General features: G+C 39.8%; 1 protein-coding gene across 1 annotated transcript in view; it reads left to right on the top strand.

Annotated features, from left to right (window-relative positions):
* The window catches only part of LOC122807582 (rab GDP dissociation inhibitor beta-like), a 461,207-nt gene that overhangs the window by 442,930 nt on the left and 285 nt on the right, over window positions 1-17,992 (top strand). The window contains exon 10 of the mRNA XM_044078496.1: window positions 5,340-5,394. Within this exon, the coding sequence (XP_043934431.1) occupies window positions 5,340-5,394 (55 nt within the window). The remainder of the gene's footprint in view (window positions 1-5,339; window positions 5,395-17,992) is intronic.

Genomic DNA, 17,992 nt, shown 5'->3' with positions numbered 1-17,992 from the left:
CCCCATGTGTGTGAAGCTGATAAGGAACTCAATAACCAATGGGCAGCTATACAGCAACAGGCCACTATGTCTTTTGTTGATGCTTTAGCAAAGTTTCACGATCGTGTGACAGACCGGGAAATCGGTGCAGTCATGAAGCTAGTTAGTGAAGTATAACCATTTGAAGGGGAAACTTTCTTCAACAAACAGTTGAACACAGTGGCAACAGACTTAAACAACCTAGAAGAACAATTTAAGATTAGAAAAATCAAGAAATTTCAAAGGGATCAATCTGATTACCAAAGTGCCAATCCCTTCAGTAATCGTAATAAACACGTTAGATTCACACCATATCCAACAAGAACTCCCAAAAGGAAAAGACCGAGGTCCATACTTAGGAAACGTACACCGGACACTGGCTCATCTACTGATGACCCTTCATCCTGCACTGATAGTGATTTACAGGAAATATCAGGTTCACCATCCCCCAAAAGAATGCCAGTTTCTATTCCTTTAGGTCTAGATACCAACGAGGGGGGTGAAAACATAAGAAAAATCAGCCGCATACAAAGCTTATTGAAACTAGCATTGCAAAAATAAATCTGAATGTTTTAAATCTATCAGACTTTGTTTTGTCACCAGTTTATCTGTCTGTTCTCAATAAAGGTCTTACAGTTATACCAGGTTTTATGGTATCTGAGGATGTATTGGCACAAGATGTTATGTCCTTTTGTAGAATTTTGAATCTTAAGTTGTATTTTGGTGATAGGGACAACTATTCTAGTCAAGAAAAAATTATGTATCATAAATCACGGTTTTGTCCTCCTATGCACCCTATTGTACATCAATTCCAGAATAGCATTCTCAAAGATCTACATTTTCCTGGATTTGATTCACGCTACAAATCTAATAGCATCACATTGGCTGAGAAACAAGCAATCATGGAACTCCAGAGTAACAGGGACACAGTCATCATTTCTGCTGACAAAGGTGGGGCAGTAGTAGTCTTAAATTGGTCTAACTATGATAATGAGGCCAAAAGACAACTTTCTGACAAGAAATATTATTTTGAAATGTCGATCAATCCAACCTTTAGGTTTAAAAAACAGATTGATGACTTTTTGTCTACTGCCAGGGATGAAGGCATTATTACCACCTATGTGATACATCAGCTCATGATCCAAGATTCAGCCAATCAATACATCTATTTTTTACCTAAGATACACAAGGACCCAGTAAATCCACCTGGTAGACCCATTGTATCAGGTAAGGGCTGCATCACTGAACCATTGTCATTATATCTTATCAAACATCTCAAGCCTTTGTTATCCCTAGTTCGATCACGGTTGCAAGATACCACCAATTTCTTACAAATCATTTCAGACACACAATTAGAACCAGGTTGGTTAATGTGCACACTTGATGTAAGTGCTTTAAATACCAATATTCCTCATCAAGCAGGTTTGGAGGCACTGGCTTATTGGCTTGAGGTGGCTGGCTTATACCAGCCTGAATTTAACCAATTTCTTGTTGGTCTTGCAGAACATGTCCTCACAAATAACGTCTTCTTCTATCAAAATATTTGCTATTGGCAAACAAAAGGCACAGCGATGGGAGCATCATTTGCCCCGATCTATGCTGACTTATTCATGGCCTACGTCGAAAAGTACATCATTTACAACAGCCATAACAATATTTTTCTTGAGTATATTGATATCTGGAAACATTATTTGGACAATTGCTGGATGGTATGGAGGGGAGAGGTTCATCAATTGTCTGATTTAATTTCCTATTTGAATGACAATGAATGGGGTCTCCAGTTCACAGTACATTATCATGCCAGTACCATTACTTTTCTAGATGCATTGATCAATAGGTTACCTGATCATCCACTAAGTACTGAGGTATTTAGGAAGTACCCCGAATATAACACCGTCCTCCATGCTTCCAGCTTTCATCCACCACACATTGCTAGGAACATTCCTAAATCCCAATTTATAAGAATAAAGTGCATTTGTTCCCATGAGTCTTCTTTCCAGGAACAGAGACAGGATCTTACAAACAGGTTCAGATCCAGGGGATATAGGATGGGGCATGTTCTGCAAGCCAGCAATTAGGTTAATACACTAAACAGGGATGACTTACTATGCTACAAAGAACATAATACTACTGAATCACAACCCATTAGATTTGTAACCACTTATGCTAGGAACTCGGATACTTTAATCCACAGTATACATAGGCATTGGAACATATTACAATGTGATCATGAATTGGCTAGCATCATACCAGAAAGATGTCTTTTCTCATTTCGTAAAGGGAAAAACTTAGGTTCTTGCTTTAATCATTATAAACATTCCCATGACAGTCAGTCGCAGACACTACAGACCACTTTGACTGGTGAACCTTTGACCGGTTGTTTTCCATGTGGCCATTGCACCAACTGTGACAAAGTAAGTAAATCCAAACAATTTACCAGTAAGAATTGTGCTACTGTTTATGATCTGAACTTTTTTGCTAACTGCAGTAGTGACTGGTTGGTCTATTTGGCTACCTGCACTTGCGGATCTTTTTATGTTGGACAAACTTCACGTCCCCTTAGACTAAGAATCTCTGAACATGTCAGCAATATCAAAAACAAAAAAGTTAACAATACCTTATACAAACATTATCTGGTACATAAAACTGCCAAATTTTCTTTTATGGTTATTGATGTTATCAACGGTAACAAACTTAACAAAACAGGTTGGCACTCTATTCTAAATTCCAAAGAAAAGAAGTGGATTGTTAAATTGGGTGGATTATTTCCACCTGGTCTAAATGAACAATTTTAGAATGAACCAATGATCTTTCAGATGGGTGTATTTAAACAGCAACAATTGATCATTTTACTTTACACTGAGGAAGGCTGTGCTTTTGTCCGGCCGAAACCAGTTTGGCTATTTCTTGTTTTTTCATGACTTTTTAACAATAACGTTTTTTCAGGTCACAGTTTGCTGGCTCATACGTTTTGGTTTTGGATTACTTGGTTGGAGCCATGCAATTGCTCTCGTGCAGGAGGTTTGTTTTAGAAGTTTCAAATCAAGCAAGTCAAAAGTCAAAGTAAACTTTATTGTTGATCAGATGTACCTAGCAGTGCCAGCTGAACAAAATTTCATTGCTTGGTCTCAGTGCAAGACATAACATAACACAGAATTAGAGGAATAGTAAGAGAGAGATTCACATGCAGTAATAATTAGGATACTTGACAACACATAAATTTACCACATATTGGACAGTAAGACATTAGGTTCAATGTCTCATCTGAAGGACAACACATGTAGACGTACAGCACCCCCCTTATGTTGCAAACAGTGTCAGCAATCCAGCCTCCTGCTGTGAGAATAGAACCCACAGCCTTCTGCACCAAAGGTGAGTTTGCTAGCTATTGCACCACAATACACAGACCTCCCTTTTTCAAATGGGTGTTGCCTATTGACATAGGTACAAGATGTCATGAAAGCATGTAAATTAAAAATGTAAAAGACTACTTTGTTACAAACCAGAAGTGACAAGAAAAGAGTCCCTAGATAAGTAGTAAAGGTTTCACTATCTAAAGCATCAAAGAGGTGCAATGTTCCATGTGAAGGATCAGGAATTCAGAGTTGTAATATTTCGATATAAGGATGTTATAGCAAGCTGAGCAGATTTTTTTTTATTTCTTGATGGTCTTTTCCATCTAGGAATGTCACATGCAACCACTGTGCTGAATTCTCAGTCTGTTTTGAGACTGTCTACTTTTGTTTATTAAGAAAGAATTTGTTCATTTTGCATCAGATACATTTCTTTTAAGACAGAACCTTCATTTGTTTAAGTTTACGTTCCTGCACTCAGCAAATGAATAGTTATACTGTAAACCACATTCAACTTTCTTATTTGAGTGATAGTGGAGAAAAAACAAAGAAACAGAAGATGACGCATAACAAAACTAGTTCTGTAACCACAGGTTGCCACTACTATTTGTCTCGAGTATCCCCGTACAGACACAGACACAAAAGCATGCTCACATGCCCATGCTTTAGGCATATAAGGCTTGCTTTGGCTACAGACATGCAGGTGTTTGATATACACTATTTATTGGATGTTAGAGCTTATCATATGACTTTAGTATCATGGCCCAGGAAAACAAGTAAATGTGTAAACCTCGAATTTAAACTTTGGACTATTTCAGAAACAGCTAGGTAGCACATGCAATGCCCATGATATCTGCAAATATGAGCTAACAAAAAAAGAAGAAAACAGAAATTATGTATATTCTTTGCCTAGATGCAAAACGTCCATTCACACCCAAACAGATTCCGTCCTGCGGTCTGGACCCTCCCCTACTTCATCATCTGATAGATTAGTCTGTGTTTGCAGGCCTTACCACAGCAGAAACATCTGACTGATGACCTTAACATTAGGATAATTTATTTACTCATTTAAAGCAGCTAGATGGCCCCAAGGCCCATTTTTAGCTATGACCTTGTTACATCATTTATTTATTTATATTTGTTTACTGGTGTAATACACTGATCTCAATAGACCATTTGCAGGCACAGCCTGAGTGAACTGGATCACATAAGAAATGAACAAAACATATTTATAGATACAAGGATATGCTAAAAAAACAAATATATTTATAGATGTAGGAATGCCATCTTGTGTTTGCATGGGTTTCCTCCAGGTGCTCCAGTTTCCTCCGACATACCAAAGACATGAAGCAGGTAGACTGGACACTCTAAATTGGCCATAGGTATGAGTGTGCATGTGAGTGTGTGATATGTAAGAACAGCCAGGGTTAGCCACCCAACAGTGTGATTGTCACTGTTGAAGTAACTCCCCAACACCACATACAAAATGGGAAAAGGGGTTGAGGATGGATGGATTTAGAGATGCAAGAATATACTACATTTATTTCAAGAAGCAGTTTACATTGTCAAAACATTTATGGAAAAATTTACAAAAACAACACAACATCTATGATACAGAAAATGGGTGTATACTTTAGAAGTACGATATGAGCCAGTACATTAAGGAAGGGTCAAACAGATGTATCCAGATAGCAGAAATTAACCCGGGAGGAAAGAATAATCAATAGTATTTCTGTAGTACCTAACTCTCAGGTTAAAGGAACAACCACATCTGATGGAGGTTTGGAATCATGAGCCAGTGCAGGTAAATAAATCTGAACCATTAAAGACTAGTTTTACGTTTATGAAATATTGAACACTGTGGCATATAGTTTCACAAAACTGCAAGAATTGGCATTACATCCTGGGTTCTCATTCAATGAGTGGTTTAATCCATGTCCATTTATATTTGTGATTTTATTTTCAAAGGTTCATCACCATCTCAGATCAATACATTCCCATGGATGATGGAGTAAAAAGTCAGGTAAGAAGATGACCTCAATGTTTAGTTCTATCCTTTAAAATGTTATTTTCAGATGTACATGATAACCCCTATAGGCTATTTTTTCCATGCTATTTGTACTTCCCACATGCTCTACCTTATGATTTTGGAACCAGTGATTTGTACCCTTTAAACAGTCAGATGTACAGAGAAGCATTATTTCATCTTCAACAGAAATATTTCTGCTTCAAACGAACATGCAGTCATGAAATATGATACTTCTGTTTCAGGGAATTGTAGATTTTGTAACCCCTGTTTATCTAATAAAAGCAGAGAATGGAGAAGTCCTTGTTTGTTGTGTGCAAGAAACACTATGTTCAGAACCTGCCGTAGTAAAGTAACTGCATTTTGATTTCTGGCAATAGCATCCATCTATCCATCTCTTTCCAAACTGATTTTTCTAGTGAAGGTCACAATGACAGCAAGTTCAGCAGGGCAGACCAGACATCCTTATTCTTGGCAATAGTCCCCAGCTAATCCTATGAAACCCCCAGATGCTCCACAGCTTCAGTATTTCCTAGGTCTGCCCCAGGGCCTCCTCCTAGTGAGTAGATACTTGTACACATCCTGCTGAAGGATCCAAGGAGCATGTCATACAAACCAGCTGAAATGACTCATATCAGCACAGAGAAGCAGAGGCCGAGATCCTCCCAAACTCCCAATCTCTTCACTCTAACCCTGCAAAGGAATATCATTTTCATTGCTTGTTATCTATGAGCTCATCCTTTCAATTACGACTCATGGCTTTTGGCCTTAAATGATAGAGGGTATATAGACTATCTAGTAAAGTGAGAGATTTACCTGTAACTCAGTTCTTGCTTAACCATCATTTTCCAGGACAAATCATGTGGAACTTTCACCGTTGCATACATCCATTGGTCAAGCTTCCATTCCCCTTTGCCAGCTCCACTGACACACAGACATTAAGCCCTGACTATGACCACAGAGACTTGAATTTGATTGGCAGCTCAGGTGTCTATTGGACCTGGTGTGGGGAAGGTGGGTGTGTCTCTCCAGGGAGAAGGATGGGAATCGAGACTTCAAGGTAGTATAATCTTTTAAAAGGGGCTGGCTGATGCAAATGTAACTTGTTTATCAAGCCCTTTGACCTTCACTCATTAACAAGAACCCAAGTTACTGAAACTCTTCCACTGCAGGTTGATGCTGATCCCTTTCCTGAGACAGCAAGCTACTCTTTTCCTGAAGACTTCCAATTTAGAAGTGCTGATTTCATCTGAACTGCTTTACATTCAGCAGTGAAACACTCCAGTGTATGACAAGAAATCACAGTCATTGGATGTCAATTAGACAACAAAGTCTGAAAACCAAAGATGCAACTCTGAAATCTCCAGACTGAATGCTCTGTATAAGCCTTGACTGTGTATTGATAGCTTGTACATGAAAATCATGAACAGGGATGGATGAAAGACATGACACTGTGTGCACATCTTGAGTGCATTTCACTTAATAAAAATAATGCAGACTCAGTTCTTGATCTGCAGGAGACTTAATAACACACAGCAGTGATTTAAGCAACATAATAATGCAGCACCACCAAAAGACATATCTGGTACATGGTCATAAGCCTTATCCATTAATTCCTAGTTGTGTGAAACTGCCCAGCACTAGTAATAGCCAGGAATACCAACAGGCAGATTCTGTCTTTTCAATAAGTGCTGATAGATTAGCTAACTTCTATCACCCCAAATACTTCATCCTTAAACCTTTAGGGCCTACTATAGCAGTCTCACTCCAACCCCCAATACCACACGAGCCCCAGTCCTGCACCCTGTAACAACATGACTCAGCAGTCTACCTTATGCTTACTGAATGTTCACTGTTGCTACCGACTGATAGTACAACTTGCAACAGATATAAATATTTAAGAAACATAGAAGCAAACGTTTCACTATTGGTAAGCACCATACTTCCACAACACCACATCAATCACATCACACTACAAAGCCCATAGCTTATTCTGAGGTTGTAAAGAACAAAAAATGCCAGAACCTCCCAAAAAACACAAAGAAATATCCCAGCCTCCAGCACACGATGCACTACTACTTCAACACCGACATATTCTGCAACTCCACTCAGCTCACCCAACAGTCATCAGCAATCAGGCTTAAGCCCATAAGGCCCAAAAAATGTGCTTCTACACAAGGAAATGTTTGTTTACAGGTGATTCTGATAGTTAGGCATACAGATGCCACACTCACCAGACTAGAAAAGGGCAGGGTGACTGTGAGCTACTTGTCTGATGCTAAGATCTGTTATTGCAAGGACTCTTAAGCCAGACATAATGGACTATGACCTAATGGTGGCCCATATAAAAGTGAATAACCAGAGGAATGCCATACACTGGGACACAGAGAGAGAATGATTAAACTTACTATGCATGTGTTACAGGCAGGAAAGACACTAGCCCTGAGTAGTTTCTTGCCTTCACCAAGAATGATGCCTAAATACTAAGACAACATAACTGGATTTAACAATTGGCTACAGAACTGGAGTTATTCTAAAGGGATTCAGTATGTGTCAGTCTGGGAGGAAATAGTAAAAAAGACTTCCTATTTTGGCAAGGATGGTTTATACCTCTCATACCAGGGCTTCCATATACCGGCTAAAACGTTTGCTGCCCCTTAGTGCCTTTTATAGGCAGAATCCCCCTACTGGATATTCCTACATAACGGATTCAAACTCAAATTCGGACAGCATCAAGGTGGCACTACTCAGTGCTAGCGGCCTAAAGAGAAAGGTGCCAGAACTTGATTCTCCCCTGCAACTCGAAATCATTCATATCTGTGTGGTTACTAAGACATGGTTTCAGTGCAATGACAGCACTCCCTCCATATTGGGGTTCAGTGCCTATCAAACCTTCAGACCAATGGATAACTGTAGCTGTTAGAAACACCATTACCTCACATCAAACTATCCAGGAATCTAATGTGGTGCTTCTGGAGATCCAAATCACCCTTAACACATCTATTATGTCATTGCTAGTAACAGATCCCCATCAATGTCACCCAAAGATCATAAAAATTACCTTAACACCATTAAGGCCTTAAATATTAAACCACATACTTTCTTGCTAGGAATTTCAATTACCCAAGCATAGACTGGCACTCTTACATGTCTAAAAATAGTTATGTTCAGCATTTTCTAGACTGTTAATACCAATGCACTGAAGTAAATTGTCAAACTACCCACTAAAGGCTCTAACATCTTTGACCTGGTGGGTCCTTACCAACCTAGTCCCTGCCTGTACCCCACCCCAGTTATCATCAACCCTGGCTTAATCTGACCACGGATTGGTCATTTTCTCTTGTAGGTGTAGTTGTACTACCCAATCAACAAATGAAACCATTCTTGGGGACCTCTCCAGGGCAAACCTACTTCAGCTTGTAGAAAATACATGCAAATACCCACAAATCCCTTGCAAACAGACTCATCTAAAAGGGTTGTCATATTCACCTCAGACTTTTACCAGTACATTAAGGAATAAACCTCTCTGGTAGAGCTCCTGTAGAAGTAAATTTGTATAACAAAAGAAGGAAAATAACAGCCAAGACCACACTGAAGCATACTAGCAAGGAACTTTAGAGCACTATTAAAAAATGTAAAGCAGAATACGAACTTAAGGTTGGCATAGGCACCAAAGGGAACTACAAATCTTTCTTCAGCTATGTCAGAAAATTAAGAAAACCTGTCAAACAATGCTCTCATCTCATCCATAATAATATAACACAATCTAATCCCAAGGATATTGCCAATATTTTACCAGACAAATATATGGAAGCTTTACTCCATCTACCCACATTAAAGTCCCTGCTATTCCTGAAATCACCTTGGAACAAGTTTTAGAATCCCTGTCAAAGGCTAAAAATAATATGTCCATGGGACCAATTAAGATACCAGGTTGCATTCTTATCAGTGCCAAGAATGCACTATCTAATCACTACTCAAATTATTCAACCTCAGGTTAGTACGGGGTTTGTGCCTGATGCCTGGAGAACAGCCAAGGTGTCTCCCCTAGAGGCCCATCAGCCACACCAGAAAAGCCATAGACCTTATCATAGCAGAACTCCTTTATGCAGACATAGACAACTTCACTGAACTAGACCCTATTCAGTTTGGTTTTAGAATGGATAGGTCCTGCCTCCTGAACCTAGTAAGCTTGTTTGAAAAGATTGCAGTGGACAGTGGACAGTGGTCACTCTGCTCACACTGATTATCCTGACCTGGCCACGTCTTTTGATACTATTCCCCACACTGGACATACTGAACAATTAGACAAACTTAATTTAAATCCCTGTTTTGTTAGATGGACTTCAGATTGGCTATACAACAGATCCTAGGCTGTGAAAGTTGCTGGTACACTCTTTCAGTGTATAACAGTGCATTAAAAATGGTCAAAAGTTAAATGCAAAAAAACTGCAGCATAGTACGCTTGACAAAACAGCTATTCCCACCTCATATGTTATAAATGGTACTCCTTTTCAGACAGAGGTGGTCACATGACACCTGACTACTTAGGTGGCCCACTATTTCTCTCATTCATTATGTTTCCACCATTGTTAGGAAATCTTTCTATCTGGTATAGTTAGTTAACAAAGGAATATTTTCAAGAGCTAAAGAATTTATCCTACTCCTATATTATTCCCTTATCAGACCCATCATTAAACACAATGCCCAATTTGGTATGCACAAATCCAAACATATTACTCAACTGGAAAGGTTACAAAAATTTATAACCAATAATAAAAATCCTTCCACCATCCCAGTAGATTAGCATGACTTTCTTTATAATCAGAAGCCACCAGCTGTTCCTATCTGTGTCTAGCTTTTCAAGCCATGAAAAACCCAATCCTATTTGAACTCCTGTTTCTTTACAAAACCAGTGCCTTTACAGCCACCAGTACAGGTGATAAATCTACACCAAAATATAAACAAGACTCAAGGGATAGGTTCCTAAGCAGTATATTCCCAGCCTATGGCATAAGTTGCCACTACAGGTCAAACAAACTACTAGTTTGGTTACCTTTAAGGCTAGTGTTGATGAATTTATGAGTAGACACAAATTTATACTGGGCTTATAATGGAAGAAACTGCTCGATTTGGTAGTACTACATGCTTGATAAGAACTTTTAATTTTGTCTTGTAAAGGTCTATTTTGCTAGTCATCTTATAGTCACCATGATGGCTTACCTAGTATTACTCCTATGTTCCTATGTTCTGTGTATGCAAAGACATGCAGACCATTGAATGAATAAAATCAGAGCAGACACCTCTTGAACAATAAATATAAAAATAAAAATAAAATGAGAAACCACATATGGTGAAAAAGAAGAAAAAATTATTAAAATATCAGATGCAAATTCAAAGCTTGTAGAATCTCTTCCTGAGATCAAAGAGAACAATTGAACATACACATCTTAAAATGCACGCTAAATAATTAGTGAGCCAGTTGGGACCAGTACTGGATCATGGCCAAATGGGCGCCTGGGCAGAATAATGGATTGGGCCCCCAGCAACCCCCATAGCCCCCCTCCCAGGAGCAGCCCCCCCCCAGCCATTCCAGTGTCCCATTACTTAGTTATTTTTCCTTACCATAAAAACTATTCAAACCTGTCAGTGTGCATGCTATTTTGTTTTTTTCTTACTTCTACAATGGTTACAGATATTTAGATTTTTAATTTAAAAATTTTATTCCAAATTTTATAGCACAAACACCATGAGATATTGGGTAAACAAAACAAAAAAGTCTCACAATAAAAACAGACTTAGCATTAACAGTAAACTTCTCTGCCCTTGAAACTCACAGTCATTGAAATGACATTGAAACCCACATTCAAAGAAAATGCATCTGGCCAGTGGTGGATTAAGTTTACCTTTGGGCTGTTTTCAAACCACAGGCCCCTTCCACACATTTAGAACCATGCAAACACGCATGTCTTCTTTGATTCATCTTCCTGATTGCATTTAATTAAAATTTTTGTATAATACAGCACCACTTATTAGCATGTTTTAAGTTTGTAGTTTTGAACATTTTTCCAGTAAGCAATGAAACAAAATGTATGACCCGATAATGACAAAACTGCCCATTTCAGAACATTTCGACCATAAAAGATTCCTCAGACTTCAGTCATTACAATCCACCAGTATCAGACAATATGCACAATCTCTGCAGAAGTAAAAGTTATCTGAATAATTCAATATTAAAGGGATTTGTATCTAATGAAGCAGCTGCTACTAGCAAACAATTTTATATTTCAGTGTTTCATCTGCAAATTCACTGCCTGCTGCCCTTGAAGAATAAATTGCCTGTGCTACATTAAAAAAATGATAAGCTGCTTATATTGCAATACGGAATAGCTTCATAGGTAGGTACTAGGTTATTGACCCTAGGGCCTATATAAGCCTAGCTAAACAGTACCTTGGCTTTTGCCACCTAAGAAAATTATTTTCCTTTGCCCCTGTCAAGCAGAGCCACAGAAGTGATCCCCGACGTGAATTTCCTATCTCCCATCCAATCATCAAGATTTTTCTTGAAGAGTGCTAATGAGAATCTTTGTTTGATACAGATAGGTAGCTTGTTCCAGAGTATGGGAAGTCTCTGGGACAGGAATCTATCCCTCCAGCATGTTCTGTTTATTTTGGTGACAAGGTTTAGGTCCCTAGAGTGTGTAGCTTGGAGGGATTGGGATTTCTTTAAGTGGAGCATGTCCAACAGCTCTGGGTTTGACATAGCTTTGTATGTTAGGCAGAGATCACCTCTGAGTAGGCGATATGCGACAGAGGAAAGTGGAGTTTTTTGAGACGGCCTGTGTAAGGCATCTGTTTGAGACCAGTAATCCTCTTTGTGAGGTATTTCTGCGGCCTTTCCAGTTGTTGTAGATGTTTTATGAGGTACATACCAAAAGAGGCGTTGTGCTCTATAATGGGTCTAATGAGTGATGAGTAGAGGGGAGCAATGACCTCTTTTTTTCTGGACGAGAAACCTTTTGTGATGAGGTGTGCCACATTAAAGGATTTCCTGACTACTGTGGTGATGTGATTATCAAAAGAGAGACTACTGTCCACCTGTGTCCCAAGGTCTCTTATCATACTTTCGGTGTTAAGTAGACTGCCGCCTATGGGTACAGGGTTTTTACCAAAAGGGATGACAATGCACTTTTTGGCATTGAACTTGAGGTCATGGCTTTGACACCAGGTATCTGTCTCAGTGAGGCCCTTTTGTAGGATGTCCACATCGTTAGGAGTTTTGATTATGGCTCCTGGTTTGCAGTCATCTGCGAACTTTGTTAGCCAAAGACCTTCTGTGTTAGCCTGTACTTCAGAGTAGTAGATACCAAACAGGAGCGGACCTAGGATTGAACCTTGTGGTACTCCACTTGTCACTGGTCTGAACTTGGATTTAGAGTCTGCTACTTTCACAGTGTGGGTTCTGTTAGTAAGCCCGTTGGCAACCCATCTTGTGACATAGGGATTTATACCTAGTTTAGTGAGTTCATCTATAATTCCAAAGTGGGGGATGGTGTCAAAAGCCTTGGCAAGATCTAGATAGGCTGTGTGAACCACCTTACCCTCATCTACAGCTTTGGTGACCGCCTCAAATATGTCTATCAGGTTTAGGAGACATGATCTGCCTTTTACAAACTCGAACTGGGTAGGGTCCAGAGTTTGGAGATCACCAGTGTCATTGTTTATAAGTTCCATGATGATACGTTCTATAGCCTTGCAGACCGGGCTCGTCAGGCTAATGGGGCAGTATTTCCCGGGGTCCATGGTGGCTCCCCCTTTGGAGAGTGGGATAACCGTTGCTGTGCACCATTCAATGGGCACAAAGCCTGAGGTGAGGCTATGAATGAACATGGTACTTAGGTGGGGTTCCAGTTCGTTCTGTAGTTCATGTAGAACGCAGCCTGGGATGTTGTCAGGTCCCATGGATGCTGTATTCTTGGCTTTGGAGAGTGTGTTTTTTTTACCTGTGCAGCCGTGATTACAGGAACTTTGCATTCTTCCAGTATAGAGATAGGCCCTTTAGGGGATGAGAGAGGGGTAAAGTTAGCACTGAACCTGTCTGCCAGGATGTTGGAAATATCAGTTGGTTTTGTATATTTAGTACCATTGTGCTGTAACTCAGAGCAGATCTGAGTGTTGCCATTGAGATTCTTGACATAGCTATAGAATGCTTTGTGGTTGTCTTTAGAATCAGTGGTGAATTTGTTTTTGTAACTAGCTTTGGAGGATTTTATGAGGGATCTCAGCATCTTACTGAGGCTGACCATGGAGTTCCTCCAATTATGGGATGTTACTCTTTTTTGGAACAGCTTCTTTCTTCTGTTGTAGAGTTTGTTTATCATAGGGGACCACCAGATTGGCTTCCTTTTTTTGGAGGATAGCATCTTGGTTATGTTAGGGATTGCACGATCCATGCACTCGTGTAAGTGCTTATAAAGTGCATTTGTATAGGATTCAGCAGTTGTACCTCTATTGTCCATTGGTTGTTGTGAAGTTTGCCACTTCTGTCTTAAGCGTGAAGTTGGCTTTGGAGAAATTTTTTACGGAGGTTTCCCTAATGGGGGGTGGGATGTGGATGTCTAGGGTGATTAGCTTGTGGTCGGATCTGACCAACGAGGAACTGACCTCTGGTGTGGAACACCGGTTGCCCATGTTGGTAATGACCAGGTCTAGCATATTGCTGCCCCTGGTGGGGGTGTGGATAACTTGATTCAAAGTGTTGGAATTTATGAATTCCAGAAAACATTGAGCACAAGAGTTGGTACATGAGTAGTTTTCCCAGTTAATGGTGGGGTAGTTGAAATCGCCCATTATTATGGTGTTAGGCTGTACCCTAATATTTTCCAGTCTATCAAGAAATGAGGAGCAGGAATCCTGGGACATGGTGGGGGATCTGTAGCAAGCTACAATTTGGATTGAGATCTTGCCCAGAGTTAGTTGCACTTGGATAATGTTGGATGCATTATGCTGAGCAACTAGCCTGGAGGTGTGGATATCCTTAATGAATATGGACACGCCTCCGCCTTTAGTGTTTCAGTCCAAGTTAGGTGGCCGAAAGGTGTGGTATGAATTATAGCCTGATAATGCAGAGGTGCTCTCTGGAGCTTTGAACCAGGTCTCTGTCACCGAACAGATGTCAATGTTCTCCATTTTAAGGAGTGCCTCAAGTGAGTGCATTTTGAGGTTTAGACTTCTAGCATTAAGTAGCATTACCCTCAGATTTTGCTTGCTTGTACCTGTTACGGTGGTGAATTTGTCATTTGAACCTTGCCTAAAAAAGGCACTATAGTGATGGCAAGAGCCTTAGACAATATCCAGAATCCCAAGGGCGACAGGTGCAGGCCATCTCTGGCAAAGCATTGTGGTTTGTCGATCATGTCATCCCAGGCAGACAGATACTGGATCCCCTCAGAATGACACCAGAAGCTTAGCCAATTGTTGAAGTCAATCATTTTGTCCTGTACTGTGGTATCGTTCTGGGTGATGGCAGGATGTTACTCAGGGCTAGGGTCATACCTGCCTGGGCTACAAGATCGGACAGTTCCTCCATGTCTCTTTTCATGTAGTCCAGGGAGGTACATCTCAGGTCATTCACACCAATGTGGACAATGACAGAGTCATATTTGTACTTGTTGTGGAGTGACCTGAGTGCGTGCATTATGTGGTGGATCCTAGCACCTGACAGGCAGCTGACAGTAACTTTCTCCTTGTTTAGCCTGGTGAGTGGAACATCAGTGTGTCTGACTATAGAGTTATCTATGACTAGAGTGTTGGGTACGTTGTTATGCCTTAAGGACTGTGGTTGAGTGGCACACTGAGTTTGTGGGCTATGTGTCATTTGGGTTGTGTTGGGAGGTGGAGATTGCTTGAGTTTCAGCTTTAGCAGTCCCTGTTGGATGGCAAACTGACAACAGGTTCATAGTTATAAGTCATCTCACCCAAAGGAGGACACACTCAGGACTGTAGCAACCCACCCCACCCTTAAACTACAACACAGTATCAGCAAGCCATCATGGTGTGGGAGTAGAACCCACAGGCGTCTGCATCAAAAGCAAGTATGCCATATATTGTGCTACTAACACTGCTTTCAAATGCTCTAGCACAAACAATAATGACCATTTGATAAACAACACTGTTCTACACTGAAAACAGACTTAGCATGAGCAGCAATAAACTTCTCTTCCCTTGATGCTCACAATTCCTTGAAAATGTACTGAAGCTCACATCACAATTCCTTGAACATGTACTGTAACACACATCACAATTCCTTGAAAATACAATGAAATGAATAGTGTGGTAGTTATTGTAGGAGATTCAGCCTCTTATCTCCTGTAGCTAAGGTACAGGATTTGAACTTGAGCCTGACTAAATTAACTAATCTGTCAACCCTAACTAGCACAGATGTTACTAAGACACACTCTGCATACATCCTTGAAGAAGAAATGTAACTTTGTGGCAGCCCCCCCCCTCCTCAGCCAGTGGGCCCCTTCCTTGGCTAGTGGCCCCCACCAAGACAGTGGGACCTAGGCGACTGCCTTGGTGGCCTAGTGCTGGTATGGTCAGAACAACTTGAATCTTTCATATGCAAAATACTAAATGTAATACAGAACATGCCTAGAACTTTTAGAGGCATTTTATCTTAAAGCATACTTAAAAATAATATTATAATTTAATACCAAACCATTCAAAAACTCAAATCTCAATTATCATTTCAGCATTGTTTTTATCTCCTCCTAAGTAATTCACATATTGGCAAACTAACATAATCTCTCCAATATTTGTGCAAGGACAAAGAGCTGATCCAGTCTTCCAAACAGGATGGAACCCACATTACTCTTTCTGAGTCACCTCCGTGACATTGGCTTTGGGGAGCTAAGGAGCATGATTCTCCTTTTCTTGGGGCATACTCTCTTTATGAAAATGGTGACCATTGTGATGTGCCAGAACTACAAGGCGGGCCCCCTAGTATATGACTAGGAACCTATGAAGGCTGATACAAGCTCACAATAGAAGAATGGATGTTCAATGAACACCACTAGAATTAATTTTGTTTCATTAAGCGTATTTTTACAGGACTTGGAAACACTGTCATGATTGCTAAGACAAACATCTCTGTCTACATGGATTGGAATGTCCAAAACATGAGCGGTAAGAAAAGTAAAGATTTCAGTACAACACAAAACTAAGTATAACATTCCCAAAAGCAGACACACACAGAAAAGGAACACTATCAATACATTAAAAATATGGTGTATTATCAACTTAAAAAGTGGTTTCCTCTTCCTAGCAGAAGCCTCAAGAGATACAATAGTTGCTCATTTATTTATTTTACATTTGTTTACCTGGGAAGTCCAGCTGGATGACTAGACCTATTTTTAGTGGAGGGTCTGGGAGAATAGCCCCAATAAAATAGCAATACAATCATAGAACACTATAGTTTACACAGACAAAAGCTGAAACTATTTGCATTACAACAAACATTAGTTCTTAAGAGAGACAGAAAATAATGCTAGATCAGTATTTCTGGAAAAGTATTTGGCAATAAAGACATTTACATAGAAATGTTACAGATCATTACATGCTGTATGTAGTTAAGTTTACAAAGCTAATGAGTATGTTTTCTTATGAATCAGTTACATAATTGCTCACATTACTTGGACAGGCTGTTACAAGATATGATGCTTGTGAGGTATAAAAGGTGGAAGACTGTAATTAAATTCACATATGATGATGACAAAGGTGGGTGGAGTTAGCATTAGAGCAGCTGTGAGTACAGAGAATTTAATTATTTGTGAGTGGTGTAATTACCTGGGAGATGTACAGCTACATAACCAGTTTTTTTTATATAGAGCTCCTAGAGGTGGGTTTTCTCATTTTTGACTTTAGCTGGGATGGCATTCCAGAGATTGGCTACATACTGTCAATATATGAGATTTTGAAATGGACAGCCATATTATGTCATATTCACTTCCTCAAAGAGTAAAGGCTAATACCTGAAACCTTCTGAGACTATCATAATGCACTAACAAGCTTTTTTAATAATATGTGTTACCTGATCCCTCTCCCCATGTGGAATGAGTTAATGCATGTGCTCCCATATGTTTCCGTTGTAATATGACTTGTCAGCCTGTGCTGAAAAATGCCATATCTGCTGGTCCCCCAGGCTTCCATAGTGGTCACTGCAGCACCAGTATGCCCTTTTCCGTTCACCTCAGCAAACCACTCATCATTTCTCCTCTTGGCAGGCTCTCTGGCATCTAGACTGCTAGTCAAGCAAATGTCATATGTAGTTCGGGTAGCTTCTCGACCACATGCTGTAGAACTTGCATACAATATAAATTTTAAAATGAAATATTGTCAGGTAAACAAAGTTTTTAATGTTCATTTAATGATGGATTCATCCAGTCATTCTACTGTGGAAAACGGACTCTTTAAATCACACTGATTTTAGCCAGAAGAATAAAGAACACTTGTAACTAGCTTATTTACCAGCAATACAAATGGACTACTTTTCTTAACAAGAAGCAATCATGTTTACAATGTACCCAACCTAGAT

Source organism: Protopterus annectens, chromosome 7.part1 (assembly GCF_019279795.1).
Source record: "Protopterus annectens isolate FY-2018-M chromosome 7.part1, PAN1.0, whole genome shotgun sequence".
Classification (NCBI taxonomy): domain Eukaryota; kingdom Metazoa; phylum Chordata; order Ceratodontiformes; family Protopteridae; genus Protopterus; species Protopterus annectens.
The sequence above is the reverse complement of the archived record's forward strand: the minus strand, read 5'-3'. Positions and strand labels throughout refer to the sequence as shown.